Source organism: Dendrobates tinctorius, unplaced genomic scaffold, assembly GCF_039654945.1.
Source record: "Dendrobates tinctorius isolate UK_male_01 unplaced genomic scaffold, ASM3965494v1 ptg000145l, whole genome shotgun sequence".
In the NCBI taxonomy this organism is placed as follows: domain Eukaryota; kingdom Metazoa; phylum Chordata; class Amphibia; order Anura; family Dendrobatidae; genus Dendrobates; species Dendrobates tinctorius.
In genome coordinates, this window is record NW_027361812.1 from 12,173,070 (window position 1) to 12,200,813 (window position 27,744).

Consider the following 27,744-nt stretch of genomic DNA (forward strand, 5'->3'; position numbering starts at 1 on the left):
CATGCGCCGCCAAACACATACCTGCGCACGGCCTGCGTCCCCAGTGCTAAAGATAGGGGACGCAGGTCACATGCAGCGTCATGCGCCCATAGGCGGGAGGAAGAGGCGTGGCAGGGGGCAGAGATTAGCGGCAGCCATGCGCAGGCCGACGCTGTGGCTTGAAACGCTAATGTGAAACCACCCTTCTGAACAGGCCACTGCAGCCATCAGAAGCTAAGGCCGCTATTTGGCCGTGAATTGCCATGGCAATCATCAGGACCACACAGTCATGATCTCAGGATGCCAATCGGGATAAAGAGGAAGCCACCATACTCAAACATTTATATGACGTAGTCACTATTGACAGCAGCATCTAAGGGGTTAAACAGATATGGACGGTGCCAACACTGACTGTGGCTGATGCAGCAAGTTGTCAGCTCTCGTGTACAGCCGACAGCTGCTGGATTGTCATCTGTATGGGGAGGCTATTCTCTTATATCTCAGGTCAGTAAAAAGATGTATTGGCAGTCACTAATGGATTAGACCTCCTTGGATGGCACATGATGGACTTAGACAGTAGCCGAGTTTCACAAAACGGTCTTCCTACTAACCCAAAACAGCAGTGTAGCCACTCAGGCCAGGAATATAGCAAGAAAAGGCTTTCAAAGACACTTAATGCCTTTTAAACCTTGGCTACATTTTTGACTGTACTAATGCTGACACAATGCTTTTATATTACAACATAAGAGACTAATTTAACGTTAAAGGGGACATCCAGCCTTGGGGATTTAAGTTTGCAGACAATTTGTGACTGCAGACTTTTGAATCCTCACAGCACGCACTATCTGTATTCTCCAGTTCTGGGACTGGGTGGTCTTGTGATCACAAGTATGTGATTTGTGGCCACGTTCAGACTAGACTTGTCCGGCCATGTTCAATACGCTTGCATTGAGCGAGGCTGCGCATGTCTTGTTGGCATGTGACCGCATATATGCAAATCACATACTTGTGGTCATGCTTCCAATTCCGACACAGGAGAATAAGGATAGTGGTTGCGGTGAGGATTTTCAAAGTGACTGAAGACTTATGCCCAAAGCCTGGACAACCCCTTTAAATCTGGTTTCCTAACTGATTATTTAACCCCTTACCTACAATGGACGTAATATTCCGTCCATGTGACCCTGGACCTAATTACCATGGACGGAATATTACGTCACAGCGATCAGCGGCGCCCACCTGGTGAGCGCCGCTGATCGCGGCCGGGTGTCAGCTAATTATCACAGCTGACACCCGGCACAATGTGTCAGGGGCGGTCACGGACCGCCCCCGACACGTTAACCCCTTGCACACTGCGATCAAACACGATCGCGGTGTACCGGAGGTTTAAGGGAAGCATCGGCAGGGAGGGGGCTCCCTCCGTGCTTCCCTGAGCCCCCCACGGCAGCGCAATGTGCAGCACTGCTGCGGGGGGCTCCTTTCCTGCAGGTCCCCGGATCCAATATGGCGGCGGGGACCTCCGGGGGCCTGCAGGAAGCTGGCTTCCTCAGTGCCTGCAAAGCGCAGGCATGAGGAAGCCTTCTGGACTGCCTGTGACAGATCGCTGATCTGTCACAGTGATCTGTGATGTGACAGATCAGCGATCTGTCACAGGACAGTTATGTCCCCCCTGGGACATGGTAATAAAGTAAAAAAAAAAAAAAAAGTGTAAAAATAATTTTAAAAAAAATCGCTAAATAAAAAAAAAAAAAAAAAAATATTCCCCAATAAATTAATTTTTTGGAAAAAAACAAAAAAACAATAAAAAGTACACATATTTGGTATCGCCGCGTCCGTAACGACCCGCCCTATAAAACTGTCCCAATAGTTAACCCCTTAAGCGAACCACTTAAAAAATAAAAATGAAGCAAAAAATAATCATACCGCCGAACAAAAAGTGCAATAACGCGCGATCAAAAAGACTCATATAAATATCCATGGTACCGCTGAAAACGTCATCTTGTCCCGCAAAAAACGAGCTGCCACACAGCATCATCAGCGAAAAAATAAAAAAAGTTATAGCTCGCAGAATAAAAAGTGATGCAAAAATAATTATTTTTTATATAAAATTGTTTTCAAAGCATAAAAGCGCCAAAACATTAAAAAACGACCTAAATGAGGTATCGCTGTAACCGTACTGACCCGAAGAATAAAACCGCCTTATAAATTTTTCTGCACCCGGAAAGGCATAAACGCACCACCCAAAAGAAATTCATGAAACGCTGGTTTTTGTAAATTCTGCGTCCCAAAAAACAAAATAAAAAGCGATCAAAAAATGTCACGTGCCCGAAAATGGTACCAATAAAAACGTCAACTCGTCCCGCAAAAAATAAGACCTCACATGACTCGGTGGGTCAAAATATGGAAAAATTATAGCTCTCAACATGTGGTGAAGCAAAAACTATTTTTACAATAAAAAGCGTCTTTTAGCGTGTGACAGCTGCCAAACATAAAAACCGCCGTAAATAGTAAATCAAACCCCCCGTTATCACCCCCTTAGTTAGGGAAAAATAATAAAATTAAAAGAAAATTTATTTATTTCCATTTTCCCATTAGGGCTAGGGTTAGAGGTGTGTTGGGGTTAGGGTTGGAGTTAGAATTAGGGGGTTTCCACTGTTTGGGCACATCAGGTGCTCTCCAAATGCAACATGGCGTCTGATCTCAATTCCGGCCAATTCTGCGTTGAAAAAGTCAAATGGTGCTCCTTCCAAACTCCGCCATGCGCCCAAACAGTGTTTTACCCCCACATATGGGGTATCAGCCTACTCAGGACAAATTGCAAAACAACTTTTGGGGTCCAATTTCTCCTGTTACCCTTAGGAAAATAAAAAATTGGGGGCAAAACTATCATTTTTGTGGAAAAAAATGATTTTTTTATTTTCACGCCCGGGCGTTATAAACTTCTGTGAAGCACTTGGGGGTTCAAAGTGCTCACCACACAGCTAAATAAGTTCCTTAGGGGATCTAGTTTCCAAAATGGGGTCACTTGTGGGGGGTTTCCACTGTTTAGGTACATCAGGGGCTCTCCAAAAGCAACATGCCACCCGCAGACCATTCCATCAAAGTCTGCATTCCAAAACGTCACTACTTCCCTTCCGAGCCCCGACATGTGCCCATACAGTAGTTTTCTCCCACATATGGGGTGTCAGCATACTCAGGACAAATTGGACAACAACTTTTGGGGTCCAATTTCTCCTGGTACCATTGGGAAAATAAAAAAGTTGGTGACTAAAAGATCATGTTTGTGGAAAAAATACGATTTTTTTATTTTCACGCCCAGGCATTATAAACTTCTGTGAAGCACTGGGGGGTTCAAAGTTCTCACCACACATCTAGATAAGTTCCTTGGGGGGGTCTAGTTTCCAAAATGGTGTCATTTGTGGGGGGTTTCCACTGTTTTGGTACATCAGGGGCTTTCCAAACGCGACAGGGTGTCCGATCTCAATTCCAGCCAAAAACGTCAAATGGCGCTGCTTCCCTTCCGAGCTCTGCCATGCGCCCAAATAGTGGTTTACCCCCACATGTGGGGTATCAGCGTACTCAGGACAAATTGCACAATAACTTTTAGGGTCCTGTTACCCTTGGTAAAATGAAAATTGGGGGTGAAAAGATCATTTTTGTGGAAAAAATGATTTTTTAATTGTACCGCTGTACGTTATAAACTTCTGTGAAGCCCTTGTGGGTTCAAAGTTCTCACCACATATCTAGATAAGTTCCTTGGGGGTTCTAGTTTCCAAAATGGGTTCACTTGTGGGGGGGTTTCCACTGTTTAGGCACATCAGGGGCTCTCCAAACGCGACATGGCGTCTGATCTGAATTCCAGCCACTTTTGCATTGAAAAAGTCAAACGGCGCTCCTTCCCTTCTGAGCTCTGCTATGCACCGAAACAGTGATTCCCCCCACATATCGGGCATCAGCGTACTCAAGACAAATTGCACAATAACTTTTGCAGTCCAATTTCTCCTGTTACCCTTGGTAAAATAAAAAAAATTGAACCTGAAGTATTTTTTTTGGGAAAAAAAGTTAAATGTTAAAAAATTAACATTTAACTTTTTTTCACAAAAAAAATACTTTTTTTTTAAATATTCAAAAAATTCCTGTGACGCACCTAAAGGGTTAATAAACTTCTTGTATGTGGTTTTGAGCACCTTGAGGGGTGCAGTTTTTAGAATGGTGTCACTTTTGGGTATTTTCTATCATATAGACCCCGCAAAATGGCTTCAAATGTGATGTGGTCCGTAAAAATAAAATGGTGTTGCAAAAATGAGAAATCGCTGGTCAATTTTTAACCCTTATAACTTCCTACCAAAAAACAATTTTGGTTCCAAAATTGTGCTGATGTAAAGTAAACATGTGGGAAATGTTACTTATCAAGTTTTTTGTGTGCCGTATCTCTGTGATTTAAGGGAATTAAAAATTCAAATTTGGAATATTGCGAAATTTTAAATTATTCGCCAAATTTCCGTTTTTTTCACAAATAAACGCAAGTTATTTGAATGAAATTTTACCACTAACATGAAGTACAATATGTCACGAGAAAACAATGTCAGAATCACCGGGATCCATGGAAGCATTCCAGAGTTATTACCTCATAAAGGGACAGTGGTCAGAATTGTAAAAATTGGCCCTGGAGTTAACGTGCAAACCACCCTTGGTAGTGAAGGGGTTAATACTGTATATTATCAGACTGTCAACCACATGTAGACGGAGTGGGAAAAATAATTGATACTACAGACAAGTGTTCAATACAAAAATATTTACTGATGTCGCATGGTATAAATACAAAATCGCCAGACTCCCCGCTCTGCATGATGATTGTGGCTGGAACCTCGCCTTAAACACAAAGTAACTGCTTTAGGACGTCAGTGCTTTCCGTGCCATTTCCAGAGCTCCTTCCTGTGTCTCATTTCCGCCAATGAAGCCACTGGCATGAACAAAAATACAACCAGGAATGCCACTGACAGAGGAGAGGTCATCTGCTCGAAGCCCACGCCAGTCCTCTGGTAAAGAAAGCCTAAGAAAGAAAAGAAACAATGTTACCTATTGTTCCCCCCAAAATACCACAACTAGAATAAACCTTCAAGTATTGCATTGAGTGAAAAACAAGCAACTTCGCATTCTGACTCTTATTTAAAAATCCTTATGTTCTTGGTAGAGGATTTTCAATGTAATAGTGTAAAGCTCGTTACACAAGTTGTCGGCCACCCCAAAGTCTGAGTGGCTGGTTGCCTAGGTATGGAGCACATAAAGTGTAGGCTGCATTCTTCATTCATCATTGTGGTTGGGTACGGATGAAGAGGTTCGGAAACCTTGAAACGCGTCGACACAATAAGCCGCATTCATGCTTTAACCTGGTTTGTGACTACACCTTTGAACCTTGGGCAGCGCGGACTCTAAGCCACCACACTCCTCTTTTTCTGCATAGACTCCATTGTTAACAGCCTCCTCACACAGCTCTGAGGCTGTGGATGCCACCAGCATCAGTCCCACTACACTTCACCTATGCTGCGCCTGATAGCAGCCTTGCCACTGTTCTGAACTGTCACATATCAGGTGTACAGCCCCTCAGCAAAGCAGGGAATTGGGAGGCAAAAGAGAAATGCGCTCCTGAAAAGGGAACATTAGAGTAAACCTTTTAATGGAACCTGTCAGTTGATTCATTCTACCAAAACCCCTTGAACCATCGACTTCTGGCTTCCATGGTTGGGTTTTCACGAATCAGGTGACAGGTTCCCTTTAACAGTTTATTATTCTAGAATACCCAACAATTATTCTCCGTTTAGTCTACCATACTGTGCCATCACAATGGTGGTGACCATCTGGAGAATGAAACAGACATGGCTCAACTAATATAACTAGTTGACCACTATGTCTAGCTGACATGCATGATAAATCTCTTGGAAGATGGCTGGAATTTTATCACATAAGCCTATAGTTTAGGATTCTGCCGTTTATGCGATCTCTTTGATCAGTTTAGGTTATGAGAGAGTAATACTTACCGATTCTGAAAAGTGTTGGGACCCGTGGGGACGCACTGCACCCTCCATTTAGCACTCTGATCTGCATAGATCACATACTTAATTTGTTTATCCAGACTGGTTTCCTTTTCAACCTGAAATAAGTGTTCCTTCCAAGGACATCCACCCTGGGCCAAGACCACCACTTCTCCACTGCCATCCACCTGCAAGAGACATTGCAATGATTACTGCCCCGAGAGGTAGACTGACAAGCACAAACCCCCTCCGACCCAGCAATAGGCCTCATTCACACGTTAGATTTTTCCATGTATGAGAAAAATGGACCGATACGACAAAGATATTTTCTGAACCTTCTCCATTCTGACAGACGTGAAAATCGGACCACACTTGTATATCATCAGAGTGCGGTCCACTTTTTTTTCACAGACTCATTAACTTGCAATGAAAATTTTGATCAGACAGGTCTCCGCGATTTTCCCCAGACCTCGCAGTCTGCTAGACGTCATGGACATGTGAAGGGCCCCATACACCATCACAGGCATGAGTGATATCCGGGAAAACGGACAGCAGTCTTAAGCAAAATACGGACGTGTGAATGAGGCCTTAGTCTCGCTTTCAGTCTCAGCAAATTACAACAATCATGGCTATGAAACCTGGAATCGCTGTCTGATGGCTTCTTCAACTAAAGCACGAGCCGGCAGCCAAGATCTGTGGTAAAAGTCCAAGCGCGACACAAATTCCGTTCCTGCCATGTCCATTGCCTTTCTAAATCCAATCTACAAGGTAAATTTGAGAGTCACAAATAACAAAACATACGGACACAGACATAAGTGCAATTATAGAAAGGGAAGCCTATAATAAAGTACCCATACACACCATGCAAAAACTACTGCAGTGTTCTCAGCGACAAGGACCTATAGCCAGTCATCAACACTGATCCCGAGAACGAAGGGGGTAAGTTCTGTGTTAGTGCTGCGTCCTCTTACCTAGTTTCCCCACACAGCAATCCTTCACCCTCACTCCTCAGATGCAAGGAAAAATAAGCGCAGACGGCGCAGCATTAGCGGACATCTGCTGAGTACTTAAAGGCTGCTGCTGATCATCGGTCACGGACTATTTCACATAACCGCTGCAGCCAGTGTCACATGACCACCAAGAGACTCAGCGCCGACAGAGCAACCGCATCGGCCAGGGAAGGTTTTTGTTTTTTATGCCCACTAGCTGTCAATAAGGGGTTACCCACCTTTGGGTAATTTTTTTGTAATTACTTTTTACTTAAATACATGCATTTGGGGCAAAAAAAAAAAAAATGGGTGCACTATTCTGGCTCCGTTCACTATTTTTATCTAGTTGCCGTACCCAATTAAGTGGGGGTGCCCTAAGTTGGGTCCAGAACAATCTTATATTGAGAGCCTAGGCTAGGGATAGGTCATCAATTCTATAGGCCTTACAGCCCTTTTAATTATTTATTATTATTATTTTTTATTGTTATAGCGCCATTTATTCCATGGCGCTTTACATGTAAGGAGGGGTATACATAAAAAAAAAACAAGTACAATAATGTTAAACAATACAAGTCATAACTGGTACAGGAGGAGAGAGGACCCTGCCCGCGAAGGCTCACAATCTACAAGGGATGGGTGAAAATACAGTAGGCGAGGGTAGAGCTGGTCATGCAGCGGTTTGGTCGATCGGTGGTTACTGCAAGTTATATGCTTGTCGGAAGAGGTGGGTCTTCAGGCTCTTTTTGAAGGTTTCGATGGTAGGTGAGAGTCTGATATGTTGTGGTAGAGAGTTCCAGAGTAGGGGTGATGCGCGAGAGAAATCTTGTATGCGACTGTGGGAAGAGGAGATAAGAGGGGAGTAGAGAAGGAGATCTTGTGAGGATCGGAGGTTGCGTGCAGGAAAGTACCGGGAGACGAGGTCACAGATGTATGGAGGAGACAGGTTGTGGATAGCTTTGTATGTCATGGTTAGGGTTTTGTACTGGAGTGTCTGGGCAATGGGGAGCCAGTGAAGGGATTGACAGAGGGGAGAAGCTGGGGAATAGCGGGGGGACAGGTGTATTAGTCGGGCAGCGGAGTTTAGAATAGATTGGAGGGGTGCGAGAGTGTTAGAGGGGAGGCCACAGAGCAGGAGGTTGCAGTAGTCAAGGCGAGAGATTATGAGGGCATGGACTAGGGTTTTTGCAGATTCTTGGTTGAGGAATGAACGGATTCGTGAAATATTTGAGTAGAAGTCGGCAGGAAGTGAAAAGGGCTTGGATATGTGGTTTGAAGGAGAGATCAGCATCAAGGATTACCCCGAGGCAGCGAGCTTGTGGGACTGGGGAGAGTGGGCAGCCATTTACTGTAATGGATAGGTTCGTTGGGGGGGGTCACGTGAGATGGGGGAAAGATGATGAATTCTGTTTTGTCCATGTTAAGTTTCAGAAATCTGGCAGAGAAGGATGAAATAGTGGACAGACATTGAGGGATTCTGGTTAGCAGGGAGGTGATATCTGGTCCAGAGATGTAGATCTGTGTGTCATCAGCATAGAGATGATACTGAAAGCCGTGAGATTCTATAAGCTGTCCCAGGCCAAAGGTGTAAATGGAGAAGAGCAGGGGTCCTAAGACTGAACCTTGTGGGACTCCGACAGATAGGGGGCGAGGTGAGGAGGTGGTGTGTGAGTGGGAGACGCTGAATGTCCGGTCTGTTAGGTATGATGAGATCCAGGATAAGGCCAAGTCTGTGATGCCAAGGGATGAGAGGGTCTGTAATAGTAGGGAATGGTCCACTGTGTCAAAGGCAGCCGACAGGTCCAGGAGGAGGAGGACAGAGTAGTGGCGCTTGCTCTTGGCGGTTAAGAGGTCATTGGTGACCTTAGTAAGGGCAGTTTCAGTGGAGTGGTGTGACCGGAAGCCAGATTGTAAGCGGTCGAAGAGGGAGCAAGAAGAGAGATGGGAGGACAGATCAAGGTAGACGTGTTGCTCCAGTAGCTTGGAGGCATAGGGGAGAAGTGATATAGGGTGATAGCTAGATACAGAGGATGGGTCAAGAGAGGGCTTTTTGAGGATAAGTGTGATTGAGGCATGATTAAAGCTTGAGGGGAAAACACCAGTTAGTGATAGGTTGAAGAGATGGGTTAAGGTTGGGATGAAGACTGTGGTGAGGTTTGGGATGAAGTGGGAAGGGATCGGGTCAAGTGCACAAGTGGTGACATGTGATCTTGAGAGTAGAGTGGAGAGTCGATCTTCTGTAATGGTGGAGAAGTTGGTTTTGGAGGTGGAGGGCTGGGAAGTCGGGAGGAGGGGCTCTGGGGTTTGTTGACCAAAACTGTCTCTGATGTTATCAATCTTCTGCTTGAAAAATGAGGCAAAGTCTTCAGCTGAGATGAGTGGGGAGGGAGGAGGTGCTGGGGGACGGAGGAGAGAATTGAAGGTGTTGAATAACTGTTTAGGGTTGTGAGACAGGGAGGATATGAGCGATGAAAAGTAGGTTTGTTTAGCTGTGGCGAGTGTGGTCTTGAAAGTAGTGAGAGACTGTTTGAATGCGATGAAGTGCTCGTTGGAGTGGGATCTTTTCCATCTGCGCTCAGCAGCCCTGGAAGCTTGCCTCAGTTCTTTGGTCAGGCTGGTGTGCCAGGGCTGTCTGTTGATTTTGCGAGCTTTGGTATGTGTAAGTGGGGCAGCAGATTCCAAAGCTACAGCTATTGTGGTGTTATATAGAGCAGCAGCGTCATCCGCATTGTGTAAGGAACTTATATCTGTGAGAGGGAGGAGGGATTCAGAGAATGAGTGTAGGTCAAGGTGTTTAAGATTTCTGCGAGGGTGTGAAAGTTTGTGGGGTGCGGATTGTAGACATGGAGTGAAGAGGGAAGAGAATGTGAGAAGGTTGTGGTCAGAGAGAGGAAGAGGTGAGTTAGAGAGGTTAGATAGGGAGCAGAGGCAGGTGAAGATGAGGTACAGTGTGTGGCCATCTTTGTGGGTGGCTGTAGAAGACCATTGAGTGAGGCCGAAGGAGGAAGTGAGAGATAGAAGTTTAGTGGAAGCTGAGAGAGAAGTGTCAATGGGGATGTTGAAGTCGCCCATGATGATAGTAGGGATGTACGCGGAAAGGAAATGAAGTAGCCAGGTGGTGAAGTGGTCAAAGAAGGTGGTGGCTGGCCCTGGGGGCCGGTAGATGACAGCCAGTTGTAGGTTGGAGGGGGAGTAGATGTGCACAGAGTGCACCTCAAAGGAAGGGAGGGTTACAGAGGGTGGCAGTGGGATTGGGGTGAAGGAGCAGGTATCTGAAAGGAGAAAACCCAACTCCTCCGCCATGTTTGCTGCTGGGGCGGGGGGGTGTGAGAAAGGTGGAAGCCATCATATGAAAGTGCAGCAGGAGAGGCTGTGTCAGAAGGGGTGAGCCAGGGTTCGGTGATGGCGAGGAAGGAAAGTTTGGTAGTAACAAAAAGATCATGGATGTAGGAAAGCTTGTTGCAGACAGAGCGAGCGTTCCACAGAGCTCCTGTTAGTGGGACTGGGGAAGCGGGGGCTGGGTGAATTGGGTATAAGGTTGGAGTGGTTACGGAAGGTTGTGATAGAGCGTGGATGGGAGGTAGAAATGACTGTGGGAATGTGGTGAGGAGGACCAGGATTTGGAGCGATATCACCAGCAGTGAGAAGGAGCAGAGAAAGTGGGAGCAGGTGGGAGCAGGAGAGGGCATGAGGGGCTGTCTGTGTTTGGTGACAGAGGATTGTATGTTAAGGTACAGTTTTGAGGTGGAGGAGAGGTGGATGGGGAGGATTGAAGAAGAGATGAACAGTTCCTTACTAGGAGTAGGGATTAGGGGAATTAGCAGAAAGTGAAGGATTATTGGGGTGAAAGTGAAAACAAACAGAAACATTGTTTACAGTGACTGTGTACAGTTACCTTCAGTTCCAATTCTGGTTTTAATTCTAAAATTTATCTTCACACTTCTAGAACACACTTATAGGAATCACACTGCAGACTGAAGTCTATGCAGACTTGAGCTATGCAATATATGTACAACTAAGTGCAGTTAGGTGTGAAGCAGAGAGGAGTGGTCTCTGCTCATCTTGGTCAGACAATTAAGAGTGGACCAGATGCATATGATCAAGCCAGAGTAAACAAGGTCATAAATAACTCTGGGGTAAGCTGGGGTTAGCTGAAAGGCATACCATGTGAATTCTAGGTGCAGAGGCAAGTCTATGTGCAAAGCTGGGTGATGGACTATGTGCTCTTCATAGACAGACAGCAGGAGAGCTGGGTGGATGAACATACCATGTGAATGCTAGGTGCAGAGGCAAGTCTATGTGCAAAGCTGGGTGATGGACTATGTGCTCTTCTTTTAATTCATAATAATCCTCTAGAACAAGTCCTAAAAGATCCCTACAGAAAACCAGGCTTCAAATTTATTAATCCACAGCATTCTCATTCTTGCAAAAAAAACAAATAAACCACATATTGCAAAGAATTAACCCTGAGGCGACCTCCCCTCAACTAAAGTTACTATAGAAAAAACACATACAGATTTTGCCACAAATTTTATGAAAAGTTACGGCACAAATATCCACCATGTTCAGAACAGATCCTTAATGAATAAATGGGAGCTAAGCTATTAAAAAACTTCTGTGAGGCTCAACATGTGAGTTCAGCTACAGATAGATATGGGGTGAAGCAATGACTATGGATTATGGAAGGGGACCATGGACAATGTAATGACTCACTGGTAAAGCAAGGAAAGAACGTTACATTTGAGCTGAGACATCGCAACGCTATGACATCACAGAGAGCACGGTGACATCATTGCTTGCATCGCCCTTGTACTACGACATAAAGTGTATCACTCCACTACAGTGTCGCTACTGGTTTCACGCCTAAACTGTGACATGACTCCATACAATGTCCCTGTACACCATTATGTACGTTCTCTCACTTTTTTGGAGTGTGATCACGGTGGAGGATCGTGTCACCTTACATTCCCACTGGATACATTCTCGAAAATGTCTCCATAACAGGAGGTCCTTATACTTCGAGCACGGAAAACAGACATCAGTGCCTCAGTTTACGAAGGTAACCCCATATAAAGGATCCCTATGAGATTTATTACTTCTGTGTCCTGGTCCAGCTCATTCCAGCGTGGGTTCAGATGTCCCACTCGGGAGCTCAGGGTGGTGGTAATGTTGTATCTCTGCTCCCCATCAAACTGTGATATACCATTGTCGATTGCATCGATTTCTTCAACAAAATTCTCATACATCTGGAAAATAGAAATGTCCTGGGTTTACACAAAACATCCATGTTTTGACTTCTCTAACGAAAGATTTATATTGGCCACAGTTATTAGAGCAATGTTGGATGCACAGGCAGATTTCAGAGGGTCTGGCTTAATATCTGATGTGTAGGAGGGCATCTAGGCTCATCTGACAGAGGATTTTGAGGGCAATAAAAATCAGGTATGTTGAATTTTAAGGGAATTGACTCATCTTATTAAATAACTTTAAAAGACAAGTAACTTTGCAATGCATCTGTCACGATATTGCTGTAGAATTTACATGGACAATGGGATCCTACCTGTCTCTTAATCTAGGCGGACCCTAGGGTATCCATGTCCCCCAGATTACCCCTGATGGTGAGGATTCCGGGGTCTCGTACCTCGCTATGCTCTTTTGTGCATGCTTGTCTGTTTCCTCCCCAATAGAAGGAGGTATGGGACAGAAGCAAATGAAATAACACAAACCTGACAGATAGGGATAAAAGAAAACCAGAGTCATACAAATACACTCACAAAAGAACCAAGTGGGAATCAAGGGAGAAATAGTTGGGATAATCCAAATAGTAAGAGGATTAGGAGAAACACAAACCAAATCCACGCAGAAATCTTCTGAAAACAACTCCTACCGCTTGCTACCAACACTGAACTCTCCTTCAACTCCAAACCAGGAAGTGGTTAACTATCACTGGCAAAAAAGCAGCAAGGAGGAGGTTTCTTAAACATGTGGAGAGTAACCAACTGAGAACAGCTGATACAAAAAGACAGAACTCCAGGAGACCAACTGTGCCGCATGACTTTACATGCTCGTGTATGTAATAATCCCCAAGCGTGAAAGCCAGAAGTCCTAACCCAACATAAGAGGACCAAGGATTTCAGTGCAAGCGTTGGCAATAGGCTGGATGAATGATGGTGAGGATTGGAAAGGTGGCCAAGTACTTTCTTTATTTTTTGCATATTACATTTGTTATGTTCCAAAATTTGGAGAGAGCCCAGAACATAATAAAGGATATTAATAAATTCATGGAGAATAATTTCTTCGCAAATCAAGTTTTCAGGGAAAAACATGGATTTTTGTGAGTACTCACCGTAAAATCCTTTTCTCCGAGACGCTCATTGGGGGACACAGAGACTGTGGTGTGTGCTTCTGCCGTCTGGAGGCTGACACTAAGTATACAAAAAAAGAGTTAGCTCCTCCTCCGCCGCATACACCCTCGCCCCCAGACCGGGCGTAACTCAGTTTAGTGCATAAGCAGTAGGAGAACGCGCCTTAAACTCAGGCAAGAAATTATACGTCTGAAAAAGGGACCACCCTGATCCTTACATAAGGATTTGTATAATTCAAAATAAACAGATGCCAACTGGCTAATAGGGTGGGTGCTGTGTCCCCCAATGAGCGTCTCGGAGAAAAGGATTTTACGGTGAGTACTCACAAAAATCCATGTTTCTCCTTCGTCTCATTGGGGGACACAGAGACTGTGGGACGTTCTAAAGCAGTCCCTGGGCGGGATCTTAGCTCACCCAATCCATGCTATTTTGCGCCCCTGATTAGAGGTGCGCAACTGCTGCCTGGAGAATCTTTCTTCCCAGGCTTGCATCCGAGGATGCCTGGGTATGTACGTTATAATGTTTGACAAACGTATGCAAACTGGACCAGGTAGCTGCTTTGCACACCTGTTCCGCTGAAGCCTGGTGTCGCAGTGCCCATGAGGCACCCACTGCTCGAGCCGAGTGTGCCTTGATCCCTGCCGGAACCGGCGTGCCACTGATTTGATATGATTCTTGGACTGTCAGACGAACCCATCTGGCCAAAGTCGCTCTGGACGCAGCGAGTCCCTTCCGCCGCCCTTCTGGAATCACGAATAGAGAGTCTGTCTGGCGGAATGGCGCTGTCCTTGTCACATACCTCCTAAGGGCTCTTACCAGATCCAGGGTGTGCAATGCCTTTTCTACCCTATGCACCGGTGCCGGGCAAAACGAGGGTAAGACAATGTCTTCGTTGATATGGAATGCAGAGACAACCTTCGGCAAGAAGGGGGGAGCTGGCCTTAAAACTACTTTATCCTTATAAAAAGTCAGGAACGGCGGTTTACAAGATAAAGCCGCCAGTTCCGAAACCCGCCTAATAGATGTTATCGCTACCAGAAAAACGACCTTCCTGGACAGGTAAGGTAAGGAGACTTCTTGTAACGGTTCGAAGGGAGGCTCCTGAAGGGCCCTGAGCACTAAGTTCAGGTCCCATGGTTCCATCGGTGCCTTATAGGGGGGTACTAAATGTGCGACCCCTTGCATAAATGTCCTAACCTGCCAGACCGAAGCGACCTTTCGTTGGAAAAGCACCGACAGGGCCGAGACTTGCGTTCTGAGCGAACTCGGAGCCAATCCCGCGTCCAGCCCTGCCTGCAGAAAAGCCAGTACGTTGGGGATCGAAAAAACCAGAGGAGCCACTCCGCGATCCCTACACCAACGGAAAAACACTTCCCAAGTCCGATGATATACCTTCGCCGAGGAAGGCTTTCGGGCACTCACCATCGTGGCCACCACATCGCGCCTGAATCCTGCCTGTGTTAACAGCCAAGATTCAATGGCCACGCCGTCAAACACAGGGCCCCTAAGTTCGGATGGCAGATCGGCCCCTGGGACAGTAAGTCCGGCCGATCTGGGAGACGCCAGGGTACGTCCACCACTAGTTGAACCAGATCTGCATACCAGGCCCGCCGAGGCCAGTCTGGGGCCAGCAGAATTGCTGGAACCTTCTCTCTCCTTATCTTTCTGATGACTCTTGGAAGCAGAGGTAGCGGGGGGAACAAGTACGGGAGCCGAAACTGGCTCCACGGAAGCACCAGAGCGTCTGCTGCGATTGCCTGCGGGTCGAGGGATCGAGCGACGAACCTTTGAATCTTGGCGTTCTCTCTGGATGCCATAAGGTCCACGTCTGGTGTCCCCCACCGTTGGCAGATCTGTTGAAAAACCTCGGGGTGCAGGGACCACTCCCCTGCCGCGACCCCCTGTCGGCTGAGAAAATCCGCCGCCCAGTTTTCGATTCCCGGAATGTGCACTGCTGAAATTACCACGTGGTTTTTCTCGGCCCAACGCAGTACCAGCCCGACCTCGCGCATGGCTGCCTGGCTGCGCGTGCCCCCCTGATGGTTCACATACGCTACCGCTGTAGCATTGTCCGACTGAACGCGCACCGGCCGGTTTGTCAGCCAACGCTGAAAATGTTGCAGGGCCAATCGTATTGCCCGTATCTCCAGAATGTTGATCGGGAGAATTACCTCCCGAAAGGACCACCGCCCCTGGGCTGTGTGACTCTGGAAAACTGCTCCCCAACCCTGCAGGCTTGCATCGGTCGTCACCACCAACCACTGTTCCGGGGGAAAGGGTTTCCCCTGAACCAGAGACGAGTCGCGAGTCCACCACTGGAGTGACCGTCGGACCGGTGGAGACAAACTGCACCGATGATTGAGGGAAAGCAGCCTTCGGTCCCATGCTAACAAGAGCGCATGTTGAAGCGGACAGAGATGGAACTGGGCAAACGGGATTGCCTCCATCGCCGCCACCATTCTGCCCAACACACTCATGCCGTACCGGATGGATCTGGAGCCCGGCTGAAGAAGGTTCCGTACCCCCTGTTTGATCCTTTGCGCCTTGTCCTGAGGGAGGATCACCAGCCCCTGGGAGGTGTCGAAAACCATGCCTAGAAATACGATTCTCTGAGCCGGAACCAAGGACGACTTGTTCCGATTGATCAGCCAACCTAGGCGGGCCAGGGTATCCAGAGTGATACCGATATTCTCCTGGCACGCCTGAAACGACGGCCCCTTTACCAAAAGGTCGTCCAGGTAGGGTAATACCGTTATGCCCCGAGCATGCAGGATGGCCATAACCATCCTGCGGGTCGAGGGATCGAGCGACGAACCTTTGAATCTTGGCGTTCTCTCTGGATGCCATAATCTTTGTAAAGACTCTGGGGGCAGTGGCCAGACCGAAAGGCAGAGCAACAAATTGGAAATGTCGCCCTCCGATCGCAAAACGCAGGAACCTCTGGTGTGGAGGAAAAATCGGGATGTGTAGATATGCATCCTGCACATCGATCGAGGCCAGGAATTCCCCTGGATCCATGGCTGAAATGACCGAACGGAGGGATTCCATCCGGAATCGCCTGACCCTGATAAACTTGTTCAGGATCTTTAAATCCAGTACTGGCCTTACTGTCCCGTCCTTTTTGGGGACTGAAAACAGGTTCGAGTAAAAACCTTGCGTCTCTTCGCTTTTCGGCACTGGGACAATGACCCCGTTGCGCTGTAGCGTCATTATAGCCTGCAACAGACCTTCCGCCTGCGATTCTGTTCCGGAGAGCCGGGAACGGAAGAAACGCCGTGGCGGGAGTCCGACAAACTCTATTTTGTACCCGGACGATATCAGTTCTGCCACCCAAGCGTCGCGTGCCACTGCGACCCAAACGTGGCTGAACCTTAGTAGGCGTCCGCCCACTCTGTCGTCCGTAGGTACGAAGTGCCTCGAGTCATTTTGCTGGAGGATTTTGTGATCTGGCCCCCCTCGCTCTGGGCAAACGGCCTCGGCCTCTACCCAGCGGATTGGCCCTGTAAGAAACTTGCCTTTCTCTAATCTGACCATCATTTGCGGAGGTGGATGCCCTGGCCGAAGTCCACCTCCAGGAGCTATGAAAGGGCCGAAAACGCCTCTGCGTCTGCCTGAATGCCGGCCAACTCTTCTGCTGCGGTAGAAAACTACTCTTCCCCCCTGTGGCTTCTGAGATAAGCTTATCAAGCTTTTCACCGAACAACCGATTGCCTTGAAAAGGCAATGAGGTCAAGGATTTTTTAGAGATAGAATCCGCTTTCCATAATCTCAGCCATAATGCTCGCCTTACAGCGATCGCATTTGCTGCTGCCACAGCAGAACACTCGGCCGCATCCAGAGCGGCGCCGACGAGATAATCACTCGCTCCTGATATCTGATTTGTCACCTCCAAGATTTCCGCGGGCAGATCCCTGTCTTGGAGGGCCCTATGCAGAGTGTCTGCCCATGAAACCATGGCCTTAGCCACCCAGGTAGCCGCAAAGGAGGGGGCCAGAGCCGACCCTGCTGCCTCATACACTGAGCGGGCAAGCCCCTCTATGAGGCGATCAGTTGGGTCCTTAATAGAAGAACCGCTGGGTATCGACAATAGCGATCTTGATGCTAAACGTGACACCGGTGGGTCCACTACTGGCGACTCCACCCACCCTTTATGGAGTTCAGGAGGAAACGGATACTTTGCTTGCAGCGCCTTTTGCATTGCAAAGCGCTTATCCGGGTGTTCCCTATGTTTCTGGACTAGCTCCTCGAACTCCGGATATGTGGCAAACCTTCTATGCGGACGCCTGGTTTTCTTGAAGGAGACCTTGTGACCTGAGGTCGTGGACACATCATCCTCGATCTCTAAAGTCTGGTTGACCGCCTCAATGAGGCTGTCCACCGAGTCCTGGTATCCCAGGCTTTCTGGATTCCAGGCTTCCTCCTCCTCCTCCTCCTCGCCCTCGTCCTGATCGCTTTCTGAGCTTGGCGACAGGGAACGAGATGCCCTAAAAATCGCCGCCGACTCCCCAGAGGGCCCGGCCGACGGAGAACGAGCTCTCTTACCATGAGCTTGTCTGGTGCTGGAGCGGCCCCTAACGGACGAAGGGTCCTGAGACGTGGACGAGCTGTCTTGCGCTGGCAGACCACCATCCTTGACCCTGCCCGGGCCCCGAAGGGACTCAATTGCCTTAGTAAGGGACATCATAGAATGCGATAAAGACACTGCCCATTCTGGGGGGTCCTGACCCCTGGGCTCTGCAACAATGGGGGGCTCCTGGGCTCGCTCCGACTCACAGGCTTCGCAAAATTTACCCGGCTGCGCCTTAGGCAGCCTGACCCCACAGGAAACGCAAACAGCGTATAGGAAAGAGTGAGCTTTCCCTTTGCCAGACATATTGCAGGGTAGGGTAGGAGGAGGAGGGTAACCCCTTCCTTGACAACCAGTGCGGCACTCGAAACGGGGTTGCACTCACCCACCGGTAACGTCCCACCTCTTCCACGGGGTGCAATGGGGGGCTCCTGCTCTGGACGCAGCGAAAACCCTGAGACGTGGACGAGCTGCTTCACGTGCCGTTACTCGCCGGGGGCACTGCGGTGCACTTTGGAGAGAGGCGGCGGGGCTTCCGACCGCACTCCGGCGAGGAAATGCGAGGAGGGGGAGGGGGGCGGGAGCCTCCGGTCACTGTGCGTGCCCGCCGCGCTCCCCGGGCCGCCGGAAGTCAGTGGGCGGGGCTTCCGGCCCCCACCGGAAGCGGCGGGCGGGCCTCGCGCGGAACTCGCAGCCCTCCCCATACAGCGGGGACCGCGGCCGCCGGCGGAGCTTCAGCGGGAACCTGCGAGGAGGGGGAGGAGGGCGCGCGCTCCCCAGTCACTGCGCGCCTGCCGCGCCCCCCGGGCTGCCGGAAGTCCGTGGGCGGGGCTTCCGGCTACCACCGGAAGGGGCGGGCAGGCCGCGCGGGGCTTTGCGGATCTCCCCATACCGCGGGGACCGCGGCCGCCGGCGGGACTTCTGGCCGCACTCCGCATGTGGCACTACTCGCACCGGGTTCCACCGGGGAGAGAGTCGGGCCCCGTGAGAAAAAGTAACCCCGTCGGGCGGGGGAACAGACAGCCCCGCGGCGCATTCTGGAGGGTCCCGTTCCGGGGGGTGACCCTACAAACAAAAGGTGAGCCTGGCCGCCGGGGGGCTCTCTTGGGGTGCTCTCAACCCCATCCCTGGGCGGGGAGGGGGAGGCTACTGGGGGTGGATGCTTCGATCCCCTGGCTCACCTGCGCCTCCAACTGCACCCCTGGTGTCACTACCTAGGGGTGGAGGGGGCCAACCTGAAATCCCGCGTTGCAGGAGAGGAACAAAACGTGGAGTCCGTTGGGGATCGCCCATCGCTCACACGTGCTCGCCCGTTGTAGTTCATGGGGAAATCGAATCCTCTCATCAGGATGCGTTGCCCCTCTTTACAAAATAAAAAAGAAAAATGGTTGTCTGGGGAAAAGTCCCAGATGTGTCCCTCGGTGCGGGAGAGAAAACACGTGGAGGACTACTCACACGTGGTCGCCCGTTGATGATTTGGGGAGATCGGACCCTCTCTATAGGATCCGTCGCCCCTGTCTTATCTTCAAAGAAGGGAAAAAAAAAACAAAAAAAAAACTTGTCTGGAGCTCCAGACTGCGTGTGCCTCCATCAGACACTAAGCAAAAACTGAGTTACGCCCGGTCTGGGGGCGAGGGTGTATGCGGCGGAGGAGGAGCTAACTCTTTTTTTGTATACTTAGTGTCAGCCTCCAGACGGCAGAAGCACACACCACAGTCTCTGTGTCCCCCAATGAGACGAAGGAGAAAATATGTGAACAGGCGAATTTGAATTTTGCCTGATCCCCTCATCTAATAGTCATGTTTCAATCTGAATTCTGCAATCCCTAACCTACAGGGCCCGTTGTGAAAAAGTGATTGCCCCCTTAAAACATAAATTAACTGTGGTTTATCACATCTTTTGGAAGCGGAGTACAAATTCCCTAGCCATACCTAGGCCTGATTACTGCTACACTTGTTCTCAGCCAAGAAGTCACTTAAATAGAACCTGTCTTAAAGTGAAGTAGACCAAAAGATCCTCAAAAGCTAGACATCATGACGTGATCCAAATAAATTCTGGAACAAATGAGAAACAAAATAATTGAGATCCATCAGCCTGGAAAAGGTTATAAAGCCATTTTGGGACTCCAGAGAACCACAATGAGCCATTAGCCACAAATGGCGAAAACCATGGATCAGTGGTGAACCTTTCCAGGAGTGGCCGGCCAACAAAAAATAGCGCTGCGCCAACTCATCCAAGAGGTCACAAAAGACCCCACAAAAACATTCAAAGAACTGCAGGCCTCACTTGTCTCAGTTAAGGTCAGTGTTCATGACTCCACCATAAGAAAGACTGGGCAAAAAGGGCCTGCATGTCAGAGTTCCAATATGAAAACCACTGCTGAGCAATAAGAACATAAAGGCTCCTCTCAGTTTTGCCAGAAAACATCTTGATGATCCCAAAGACTTTTGGGAGAATACTCTGTGGACTGGCGAGACAAAAATTGAATGTTTGGAAGGTGTATGTCCCATTACATCTCATGTAGAAGTAACACAGCATTTCAGAAAAGGAACATCATACTAATTCATATTAACAGTAAAATATGGTGGTGGCAGTGTGATGGTCTTGGGTCATTTTCCTTCTTCAGGACCTGGAACACTTGCTGTGGTAAATAGAACCATGAATTCTGCGGTCTACCAAAAAATCCTGAAGGAGAACGTCTGGCCATCTGTTCGTGACCTCAAAACACATCAGCAAGATCACCTCTGAATGGCTTAAGAAAAGATGGTTCATGCTCAGAAACCCTCCAATGTGGCCGAATTACAACAATTTTGAAAGAGGACTGGGACAAAATTTCTCATGAGCGTTGTAAAAAACTCACTGCCAGTTACAAACGGTTGATTGCAGTTGTTACTGCTAAGGGTAACCCACCCAGTTCTTAGGTGTAGGTGGCAATTACTTTTTCCACACAGGGTCCTGTTGGTTTGGATTTCCTTCTTCCCTTAATAATAAAGATCCTCATTTATAAACTGCATTTTGTGATTACTTGTGTTATCGTTGTCTTATATTTACATTTGTTTGGTGATCTGAAACATTTACGTGTGACAAACATGCAAAAGAATAGGAAATCAGGAAGGGGGCAAACACTTTTTCACACCACTGTATAATGGAGTCAGAGTCTGGAAAAATAGAGAAGTCAGAACTTTGGCATATCCATTACACCACAGCCTTGGAAGCACCCACACTGCTAGTTGGAATAAGCGATCGATCGGCCAAGAGCTCTCTCTTAAGGATGTCAACAGTAACTGATCGAAATTATACAAAAGAAAAAACAAACAAAAAAAAAAAACCACACCATACACTTAACACTTGCCTTGTCATATAGAATGGGTATAATGGGGTCCTCCTCATCTGTTCCTAAAAGTGTGGCAAGTATCTGTGAGCCAAAGTGAGCATATACCAGGCCTGCACTGCTCAGCTTGGTAACCCATGGCTTGTCAGGATATAAGCTGTTCATGGTTTCACAGAAAGATCTGCAACATTTCAATAAATTAATGAAGTAAAAGAATTAAAAAAAAAAAAACAAAACAAAGTAAAATACAAAACTGATAGATGTAACTTTACCTCTGATGATGGTCAAAACGATTTCGGGAGGGATCATACTCTCCACCCACATCAACGACAACATCACACTGGGCTAAAATTTGAGGGTCCCGGGTTCTGACTATCTCCGCTTCCTAATAAACAGGACAAATATTTATTAATAATACTTACAGAAAAAGCAAGATATAATGTTAAGTTTACACTGCTATTTGCCCTGTTGCAGACTTTCCCCCAAAAAAGCTTTTTTACCCCAGCCTAGTTGCCTGCAAGGACGAACAGCACTCCGTTACGCGACATCACGTCATCAAATAGATTTACAATATTGATGTGGAAAGAACTAAATTTTCACCATTATTTAGAAAAGTTTGGTTCAAACAAGCTCATCCACCACAGGCCCCAGTCACTCACTGGCTGTAGAGGGTGGGGTATCAATGCGGTGACCGGTGAAGGCTGCTGCCACCATCGTTGAGGTCCAGTAAACTAAAATTGTTTCTTGCATCAGCAGAGCAGTCTATAAAGGGGACTGGTTGACTTATTTCAATACCTAAGCCAGCCTCTTCTATGTCTATACAGCAGTCAAGACAAAAGGACACTGGATTAGCAGCTGAAATGTCAGTCCCCTTAGGTGTAGATATGGGAAGGAGAGTTTCCTATTGGGACTCGAATCCATTATTAATATCTGAAGATCAGGGCACTTTTCGAAATTCAAGTATTAGTAAGATCTATATAATCAGAATTAGCTAAAAACGTTTCTTTCATGTGACGACCACCTCAAAGAAAACGAGCTTCTTGCATTGCATTATTGCACGTTGAAGGAAGACGTACATTCTGAATGTCACATTGGTAAAGTCCAGGCGCCTATACCACAACCTTTAGCTTCCAAGTCCCACCGTGTACCAAGGATTTCCATTTTAACCCCTTAATGATGCAGTTAATTCCTATTTTTGAAATTTCATTTTCTATTCAGTCCTACAAGAGAGTTGAACCTGCACTCACTTGTTCCCGCTCCCTATATTGCAATACTAGAGGTGTTGTCCGCCATCAGGATCCCCCCCTTTTTAAAGGGAATCTGTCACCCATTTTTAGTGATATCATGTAAAGATATCACCCAATTGTGCGTTTCATAAGGATTCTATTAGGACTTCTGATTCCCCCCGACCCCGCACCTTTGATGCATAAATAGCTTTGTTATCTTGGTGGAGATGTATGGAAATCACCGCGGTCCGGTCCGATGGGCGGGGCTTAGTCGCCTTCTTTCCCCCCTCCTCGGCTTGCTGAACGTAATCTTCATCTGTGAATATCACAGATAATGTTGTTTTCAACGCTTGCACATTGAAAAGGCCTCCGGCGCTTGCGCAGTATGCTTTGCCCAACTGTGGGCAAAGCATATAATCGGTACTGCGCATGCACCAATATTTTCCAGCGCGGTCTATGCCCTGGAAGGGTGTCCTGCATGTGAAGACTTCCGGGGCATAGACCGTGCTGGAAAATACCGGCGCATGCACAGTCCCGATTATATGCACAAGCGCCGGAGGCCTTTGCAATGCGCAAGCACGGAAAACAACATTATCTGTGATATTCACAGATGAAGATTACGTTCAGCAAGTCGAGGAGAGGGGGGGGGGAGGGGAGGCGACAGCCACCCCCATCGGACTGCGGCGATTTGCATACATCTCCACCAAGATAAGAAAAAGGTATTTATGCCTCAAAGGTGGGGGCTCAGGGGGAATAAAAAATCCTAATAGAATCCTTATGAGACGCGCAATTGGGTGATAAGCTTTACATGATATCATTGAGCCCTGCAGCCAATCACCAGCTGCTAACTGGCTACAGGGATCACGTCACGCAGCATAACGGTGTCACATGAGCCCTGGCGGCACCAAAAATGGCTGAAACGCGCTGCGCTATGGACAATCACTTTGATTAACACAATATATTGTGAAAATCAGCCTCCCATAGGAATACCAAGATGGCAGATAGGGGCCTTCCAGACGCCCCTGTCATGGCAACCCAACAGTGCTGACTGTTGCTGGCACCCTTCTGGAGGTGATGGGGTGGGATCGCGCCACGGTCAGTGATTGACAGCTACTTTTAAGATTTGAACAGCAGTAATAAGGGCTAGTGTTGAGCGATACCATCCGATACCCTAAAATATCAGAGGGTATCGGCCCGATACGAAAAAAGTATCGGGTATCGACGATTCCGATACCGGAAGTCCCATTCAAGTCTATGTGACTTCCGGTATCGGAATAAGAAAAACCCTTTTCTGTCCTTGTACAGCCTCTCGGGGGGGGGGGTGTACGGACCTTCCGGGGGTCTGTACCGACTGCCCGGGGGTCTAAGCGGACTGCCGGGGGGGCTGTGCCGGCTTGCCGGGGGGGCTGTGCAGGCTGCGGGTCTCTGTACCGGCCTGCTGAGGGGCTGTGCCGGCCTGCCGGTGGTCTGTACCGACTGTCCGGTGGTCTGTGCCGGCTGCCCGGGGGGGGGGGCAGTGCCGGCTGCCCGGGGGGGGGGGGCAGTGCCGGCCTGCCGGTGGTCGGGGGGGGCTGTGGGGGTCTGTACCGGCCTGCCGGGGGGCTGTGCAGGCTTGCCAGTGGTCTGTACCGACTGTCCGGAGGTCTAAGCGGACTGCCGGGGGTCTGTACCGGCCTGCCAGGGGGCCGTGCCGGCCTGCCGGTGGTCTGTACCGACTATCCGGGGGTCTGAGCAGACTGCCGGGGGTCAGTACCGGCCTGCCGGTGGTCTGTACCGACTGTCCGGGGGTCTGTGCAGGCCTGCCGGTGGTCTATAGCGACTATCCGGGGGTCTGAGCAGGCTGCGGGGGTCTGTGCAGGATCGTCCGATGGGACTACAAGTCCCATCGGGCGATGCCTGCTACCATGATGGTGATTGACACATTAGCCAATGATGGGACAGTAGTAGTCCCATCATCCGGCCTATGTGTTGAATGTACAAAAAATAAAATAAAATACATACTACATGCATGCAACATACATACTACATATATACCACATGCATACTACATATATACTACATGCATGCAACATACATACAACATGCATACTACATGCAACATGCATACTACATGCAACATGCATACTACATGCAACATGCATACTACATGCAACATGCATACTACATGCAACATGCATACTACATGCAACATGCATACTACATATATACCACATATATACTACATGCATACTACATATATACCACATGCATACTACATATATACTACATGCATGCAACATACATACAACATATATACTACATGCATACTACATATATACCACATATATACTACATGCATGCAACATACATATATACTACATGCATACTACATATATACTACATGCATGCAACATACATACTACATATATACTACATGCATGCAACATGCAAACTACATATATACCACATATATACTACATGCATGCAACATACATACTACATATATACCACATGCATGCAACATGCAAACTACATATATACCACATATATACTACATGCATGCAACATACATATATACAGGGCTGTGGAGTCGGTAAGCCAAACCTGCGACTCCGACTCCTCAATTTCCCTTACACCGACTCCAACTCCGACTCCGACTCCCACACATATTGCTTATATTTAAGTGAAAAATTTATTGTAGTACAATGTGAACCTCAGACATTTAATCATTTTTATGATCCAATAATCAAGATATTTAGATAGAACAGAATATATATTGGTGTACTACCCGGTTTTCATTCTTTTTGGTACAGATACGATATGGATAGACAGATATGGATAAATGGATAGATAGAACAGATTTCTAATCTGCTTTTGATATTGAAAACATTATCTATGAGCTCAAAAACCTTTCAGGTGATACAGTTTTTTAAAAAGATGATCAGCTTTTGCAGCTGAAAAACGTATCCTCAAAAAACACAGGAAAAACGCTGTGTGAATGTAGCCTTAGATCAGGAATAGAACAGCCATTTATAGGACATTTCATAACTTTCCCAAACTCCTATGAAAAAATATTCAGCACATCCTGCATTGAATTACTGTACCCAATTTATTATATATTTTAGGAGTCGGAGTCGGTCCATTTTATACCGACTCCAACTCCACCAAAATGAGCACCGACTCCGACTCCACAGCCCTGAACATATATACTACATGCAACATACATACTACATATATACTACACTTTATGGCAAAAGCTGCATGGGAAATTTCTCACACAGCAATGCCATAAAATGAGACTAGGGACTTTTTTTTTTTTTATATTATTACAGTGGTGGAGGAATACAGGGCGGAAGGATACCTACCTCCCAACACTGGTTTCCTGGAGCCCGTAGAGAACGGTAGCATCAGCTGATGCTGCTGTTCTCCACGCAAGATCGTCGTGGGACACTCGTGGACTTCTGCAGATCAGGGGTGAGTATATTGGTGCTTTATTTTAATATTTATTCCATAGACGACAATGGCTTCGGGGATCAAAGTGACAAGTGATCGTGAGTATGTACTCTATGTTATATGTACTGTATGTCTATATGTATGTATTGTATGAATGTATTGTATGTAGTATATGTATGTTGCATGCATGTAGTATATATGTAGTATATATGTAGTATGCATGTTGCATGCTTGTGGTATATATGTAGTATGTATGTTACATGTAGTATATATGAAGTATGCATGTTGCATGCATGTAGTATATATGTAGTATGTTGCATGCATGTAGTATATATGTAGTATGTTGCATGCATGTAGTATATATGTGGTATGCATGTTGCATGTAGTATGTATGTTGCATGCATGTAGTATATATGTGGTATATATGTAGTATGCATGTTGCATGCATGTAGTATATGTGTTGTATGTATGTTGCATGCATGTAGTATATATGTGGTATATATGTAGTATGCATGTTGCATGCATGTAGTATATATGTATGTTGCATGCATGTAGTATATATGTATGTTGCATGCATGTAGTATATATGTATGTTGCATGTAGTATATATGTTGTATATATGTATGTTGCATGCATGTAGTATATGTCGTATATATGTAGTATGCATGTTGCATGCAGTATATATGTTGCATGCATGTAGTATATATGTAGTATGCATGTTGCATGCATGTGGTATGTATGTTGCATGCATGCAGTACATATGTAGTATGCATGTTGCATGTAGTATATATGTATGTTGCAAGCATGTAGTATATATGTGGTATATAGGTAGTATGTATGTTGCATGCATGTAGTATATATGTAGTATGCATGTAGTATATATGTGGTATATGTAGTTTGCATGTTGCATGCATGTGGTATATATGTAGTATGTATGTATGTTGCATGCATGTAGTATGCATGTTGCATGTAGGATATATGTATGTTGCATGCATGTGGTATATATGTAGTATGCATGTAGTATATATGTAGTTTGCATGTTGCATGCATGTGTTATATATGTAGTATATATGTATGTATGTTGCATGCATGTAGTATATATGCATGTTGCATGCATGTAGTATATATGTAGTATGTATGTATGTTGCATGCATGTAGTATATATGTAGTATGCATGTTGCATGCATGTAGTATATATGTGGTATATATGTAGTATGCATGTTGCATGCATGTAGTATATATGTGGTATATATGTAGTTTGCATGTTGCATGCATGTGGTATATATGTAGTATATATGTATGTATGTTGCATGCATGTAGTATATATGCATGTTGCATGCATGTAGTATATATGTAGTATGTATGTATTTTGCATGCATGTAGTATATATGTAGTATGCATGTTGCATGCATGTAGTATATATGTAGTATGCATGTTGCATGCATGTTGCATGCATGTAGTATATATGTGGTATATATGTAGTATGTATGTTGCATGCATGTAGTATATACAGTGCCTACAAGTAGTATTCAACCCCCTGCAGATTTAGCAGGTTTACACATTCGGAATTAACTTGGCATTGTGACATTTGGACTGTAGATCAGCCTGGAAGTGTGAAATGCACTGCAGCAAAAAAGAATGTTATTTCTTTGTTTAATTTTTTTTTAAATTGTGAAAAGTTTATTCAGAGGGTCATTTATTATTCAACCCCTCAAACCACCAGAATTCTGTTTGGTTCCCCTAAAGTATTAAGAAGTATTTCAGGCACAAAGAACAATGAGCTTCACATGTTTGGATTAATTATCTCTTTTTCCAGCCTTTTCTGACTA

At 46.7% G+C, this 27,744-nt stretch overlaps 1 protein-coding gene across 1 annotated transcript in view; it reads right to left on the minus strand.

Moving 5' to 3' along the window:
- Nucleotides 1–4,756: 4,756 nt before the first annotated feature.
- The window catches only part of MYG1 (MYG1 exonuclease), a 28,295-nt gene continuing 5,307 nt past the window's right edge, over nucleotides 4,757–27,744 (minus strand). Inside the window, exons 2-7 of the mRNA XM_073546195.1 lie at nucleotides 21,530–21,642; nucleotides 21,279–21,438; nucleotides 12,091–12,240; nucleotides 6,647–6,769; nucleotides 6,015–6,196; nucleotides 4,757–5,029 (exon numbers count right to left, since the gene is read on the minus strand). Coding sequence (XP_073402296.1) covers nucleotides 4,870–5,029; nucleotides 6,015–6,196; nucleotides 6,647–6,769; nucleotides 12,091–12,240; nucleotides 21,279–21,438; nucleotides 21,530–21,642 — 888 coding nt within the window. The 3' untranslated portion in view covers nucleotides 4,757–4,869. The remainder of the gene's footprint in view (nucleotides 5,030–6,014; nucleotides 6,197–6,646; nucleotides 6,770–12,090; nucleotides 12,241–21,278; nucleotides 21,439–21,529; nucleotides 21,643–27,744) is intronic.